Source organism: Musca vetustissima, unplaced genomic scaffold, assembly GCF_032173495.1.
Source record: "Musca vetustissima isolate MV318-11 ecotype Yass unplaced genomic scaffold, APGP_CSIRO_Mvet_v1 utg414612, whole genome shotgun sequence".
Lineage (NCBI taxonomy): Eukaryota > Metazoa > Arthropoda > Insecta > Diptera > Muscidae > Musca > Musca vetustissima.
This window is the reverse complement of record NW_026886235.1, coordinates 1,829-7,441: the sequence shown is the minus strand read 5'-3', so window position 1 is coordinate 7,441 and position 5,613 is coordinate 1,829. Positions and strand designations below refer to the sequence as shown.

The window sequence follows — 5,613 nt, the reverse complement described above, 5'->3', positions numbered from 1 at the left end:
TTATTTTCTATAAGCAAAGATTCCAAACTCAGACAGGAGCTAAGATATTTTCCAACAACTTCTCCACCATGTGTAACCAAACCGCAACCATTCATATTCAAATATTTTAAAGTACCCGAATGGGAAATTGCTTTTAGCAGATATTCAGCGCCATTTGCCGCAATTTTATTATAGGCAACATTCAATTTTAATAAATTTGAATTTTCGTTATATAAATATTCGGCAATTATTTCCATATCACTGGCATTCATTTCACATTTTTCCATTTCAATGGCTTGTAATTTATTTTGCCATATTAATGATGACAGAACCAAAGCAATTTTTTGAGAATCTAAGTTTAACGAGTTGCCCAATAAACGATTACATGTAAAGGCTTTTAAAGTTTGAGATTTGTGTACCCCATCAGCTAGATTGGCAATGTTGTATTGATTTATACTGCACGAACCAACGTGGAGTTTTTGAAGGGTTCGCGAATCGATAATGAATTGACGTAAATTCAGTATATCGCAGTCAGTTAAGGGAGTTCCTGCAATGTACAAAAAAATCCTTATGTTCGGAAAATATATATAATTCACTCTGCTTAGAAAATTGGGCTAGAAACTTCAACATAGCGAACCAGTAAGGAAAGTAGTAAAGTCGGACTGGGCCGACTATATGACACCCTTCACCACTTTGGGTATATTCTACATATGTATCCTAACAGACAACGCGTTTTTGTTATATATCTATATCTGTACCGATTACATGGAAACTTGCCAGAGACTATTTTATATTACATCAATACGTTGCGTCAATCTAGACTTAATTCAGTACCTTATACCAAAATGCACCAATTACATAACATCGTACTCAAATATATATATGGGGACTATATCTAAATCTGAACCGATTTTCACGAAACTTAGCACACGTCATTCTAGCCTTAATTCAATATGCTATGACAAGTTTCGTGCAAATTGAACGATTTGCAGAGACTTTGGTGCACCAATTACCCAAAATCGGATGAAAATATATATATATATATATATATATATGGGATCTATATCTAAATCTGAACCGATATTCACGAAACTTAGCTCACATTTTAATAGAAGGTATATATATATATATATGGGAGCTATATCTAAATCTGAACTGATTGTCACGAAACTTTGCACACATCAATCTAGACTTAATCCAGTACGCTATGCCAAAATTCGAGGAAATCAAAACATTTCCAGGGACTTTAGTGGACTATTTACCTAAAATCGGGCAAAACTATATATGGGAGCTATATCTAAATCTGAACCGATTTTCACCATACTTTGCACACATCATTCTAGACTTAATTCAGTACGCTGTGCCAAATTTCGAGCAAATCGAATGATATATAGGGACTTTGGTACACCATTTACCTTAAATTGTGCGAAGATATATATGGGAGCTATATCTAAATCTGAACCGATTTTCACGAAACTTGGCAGACATCATTCTAGACCTTATTCATTACGTTGTGCCAAATTTCGTGCAAATCGAAAGATATAAAGGGATTATGGTACACAATTTACCTTCTAAATCTGAACCGATTTTTCCCAATTTCAATAGGGTTCGTCCTTGGGCCAAACAAATGTGCTGTTCCAAATTTCATCCAAATCGGATCATAAATGCGACCTGTACTTTGTTTACAATTTAACATGGACAGACCGACAGACGGACGGACATGCATAAATCGACTCAGAAAGTGATTCTATGCATATTCTCAAAAGGAACCATGGGTCTATCTCGTTTCCTTTTGCCTGTTACAAACATATGCACAAAGACATAATACCCCGTACCACAGTGTGGTGAAGGGTATAAAAATAAAAGGGTAATTTAATGGCGGCCTAAACGTCGTAAAGTTTGGTCGGAACTTTTTATATCCTGCAAAAAAGTAGACCAGTATCAATAATTTTTGGTAAGAAAATTCGCTACCTAATGAAAATTTAAAATGCTAAATTATAGCCAATTTGGTTGAACAACGTTCTCAAACCCCTCAAAAGGGGGATACGGTTATATGGAGGCTCTACTAAAAAGGATACCCATATCAATAATTTTTGGTGAGGAGATTGGCTATGAAACTGCAAAATACTAGACAAAGTACTAACTATCCTAAAAAGTGCACCAATTTCCCTACCAAATATTAGGTTGGGGAAAAAGAAATCCATTATTTTACTGATAGATTTCTCGTAAAGTATTGATCAAACCATTCAGATTATGCTCGTTGCACTTTTTTGTTTGGTATATCCAGTTGTAAGTTACAGGGTGTTTCAAAAGGAAGTGAACAAAGAGAAAATTCGGTACATTTTACAGTTTTTATTTGACAAAGGCGAAAATTCAAGCCAAGCGGCTAAAATTGTGAATGGTTTTTATGGTTCCGATACTGTAACATCCAATTATGTGCAATTTTGGTTTCGTAGATTTCGTTCAGGAATTTTTGATGTTAAAGGTACAACTTTAACGGAGAAATAATCGAAGTTGACCGGCATGTTAGCAGTCTTAACATCGCCCGGGAGCTAAAACTCGACCATAAAACTGTTTTAAACCATTTACACAAATTTCAAAGCTACATCCTCAATATTTGGAGGTCTATCCAAGTGATTTCAACATATCCATATAGTGGAGAGTATAAATTTGTTTTTTCTCAGAACCCGGAACGCCAAATTCGACCATTAAGGAAAGTAGTAAAGTCGGACTGGGCCGACTGTATGATACCCTTCACCACTTTGGGTATATTCTACATATGTATCCTAACATATGTAGAATATATCTGAACCGATTTCAGGGAAACTTGCCAGAGACTAATCCATGTTACATCAGTACGTTGTGTCAGTCGGCCTAGCTACGGATCTTTCACGAAGCTTATCAACATTATTCTAGACTTAATTCTGTACCCTATACCAAAATTCGTACAATTCGAAAGATATACAGGGACTTTGGTGCACCAGTTACATAAAATCGGACGAAAATATATATGGGAGCTATATCTAAATCTTAACCGATTTTCAGGAAACTTAACACACATCATTCTAGACCAAATTAATTACGCTGTGCCAAATTTCGTGCAGATCGAAAGATATTTAGGGACTTTGGCGCACCATTTACCTTAAATCAGACGAAAATATATATGGGAGCTATGTTTAAATCTCGACCGATTTCCAGGAAACTTAGCACACATCATTCTAAACATAATTCATTACGCTATGACAAATTTCGTGCAAATCGAAAGATATGTAGGGACATTGGTACACCATTTACATTAAATCGGACGAAAATATATATGGGAGTTATATCTAAATCTGGACCGATTTTTCCCAATTCCTATGCCAAATTTCATCCAATTCGGATCCTGTACTTTGTTTACAATTTAACATGGACATACAGACGGACGGACGGACATGCATAAATCGATTTAAAAAGTGAGTCTATGCATATTCTAAAAAGAAACCGTGTGTCTATCTCGTTTCCTTTTGCATGTTACAAACATATGCACAAAGACATAATACCCTGTACCACAGTGTGGTGAAGTACCACAGTATGGTCATGGCTAAATCGTCATACAATTTTACTCAGATCAAGAATATATTTAAGTCTCCGGTATTCAGATATCCGGTGAGTATTTCGATGTGTTGCAAACGGAATGATTCATACAAACACTCCACTCTATGGTGTAGGATAGACAAAAAGAGTCTTTGTACTCACCCTCCAACAGCAAGTCTTCTACACCCAATTCCCCAACATTTTCAGCCAAAATCTCAAAAAAGTCCCTTGGCAAGTTCATTAGCTTCAATTCGATGCAACGTAAATTCTTTAAACTCGCAACAAATTTCTGAACCAATTCGCTGTCAGCCACCTGCAGACCCACCAGTTTAACATTCTGCAGTTGAGGTCGTAATTTGATAAATTTAACGATAATGGTAAAATCGCGTACGAGATTAAATGACCGTCTCATACGTTCTTCAAACCAAAGATTTTCGAAAACAAAATTACGATATGGCATTTGATCGTACTCACGCTGCCAACAGTCCAACAGTAATAATGTTAAATTGCGATTTTTTATGGGCTGCGGATTGTTAAAACAGGGCACAATACGATCACACATTGTAATGAATTTGAAAATTATTTAAGATAAATAGAAATTATTAAAAATTTGACATACAATGAGTAACTTTGTCAATTTCGAAGAACTTTTATAAATGCGCCTAAAAATATGCTTTACTTTTTAAAACGTGTATGAAATGGGCTCACATTGGGATAATTTACAAACGTTTTAGGAGCATTCTATATATAACATACGTGCAATGTGCGAAAAAGAAAAATTCAAAACACTGGGTGGGGCTTTTTATATCCTCCACCATGTGGTATACCTTCAAAAATGTCATAAATCGATAAGGAGAGGTCTGTAAGGTGACTATTTCAATATAAGTTTTCGGATAGTAGTTTTTCATGATCTAAGCAATTATATACCATATTCTGAATAAGGTCTATTTGGAAAACTAAAATAGGATCTTCCAAATACCAAAAATTGAGCGGTACGGTGCTAAATTACAGCCACTTCGATGACAAATTCGGATAAAATTTTCAAAATATCGAAAATAGGCCTGGAATTTTTATATGGGGCTTATGTCAAATCATGGATTTTTTTTTTTTCAAAAAATGTTTCACCATCCACTAACCCCGAATGTCAAATTATAGCCGTAATTTCAAAACATGGAAAATGTCGATGAATATCTTATTTATTTCAAAGGGAAATCCTAGCCAACCCTTTTGACGTAGGAATAAGTACAGCTCGATCAACTCTAAATGTATCCTGACTTTATGCAAAAGTTCTCAATAATGTTTCCAAACTGTCCTTTTTATACCCTTCACCACACTGTGGTACAGGGTATTATGTCTTTGTGCATATGTTTGTAACAGGCAAAAATAATCGAGATAGACCCATGGTTGCTTTTGAGAATATGCATAGAATCACTTTCTGAGTCGATTTATGCATGTCCGTCTGACCGTCCGTCCGTCATGTATTTTTGTTAACAAAGTACAGGTCGCATTTATGATCCGATTTGGATGAAATTTGGCACAGGTCACTTAATTGGCCCAAGGACGAACCTTATTGAAATTGGAGAAAATCGGTCCACGTTTAGGCATAGCTCCCATATAAGGGTACCCCCCAATTTCCGGTATATTGAGGTTATTTAGCACGTTTTTTAACTGAATTCGCTGAAATTTGGTACTTTGAGTTCTTATTGGGTAGCAAATCTCCCTACTAAAAACTATAAATATAGGTCCATTTTTTCGGATAGTCCCCATATAAGGGTAGCCCCAATTTTCGGTATTTTGGGGGTTTTGATCGCATTTTTGGATCGAATTCGCTGAAATTTGGTACTTTGAGTTCTTATTGGGTAGCAAATTTCCCTACTAAAAATTATAAATATAGGTCAATTTTTTCGGATAGCCCCCATATAAGGGTACCCACAATTTTCGGTATTTTGGGGTTCTTGAGCTCGTTTTATAACTGAATTCTCTGAAATTTTGTACATTGGTTTCTTATTGGGTACCAAATTACTCCACTAAAAATTATAAATATAAGTCCAGTTTTTC

The 5,613-nt window shown here is 35.4% G+C and overlaps 1 protein-coding gene across 1 annotated transcript; it reads right to left on the bottom strand.

The window, feature by feature from the left end:
- Positions 1 to 67: 67 nt before the first annotated feature.
- Positions 68 to 4,117, bottom strand: LOC133333770 (uncharacterized; the record flags this gene model as incomplete). Its single annotated transcript, XM_061542062.1, has 2 exons — positions 3,718 to 4,117; positions 68 to 526 (listed from the first exon to the last, which is right to left on the bottom strand). Coding segments are annotated over exons 1-2 (859 nt in total), but the record flags the coding sequence as incomplete, so codon positions are not given.
- Between the last annotated feature and the right edge of the window lie 1,496 nt (positions 4,118 to 5,613).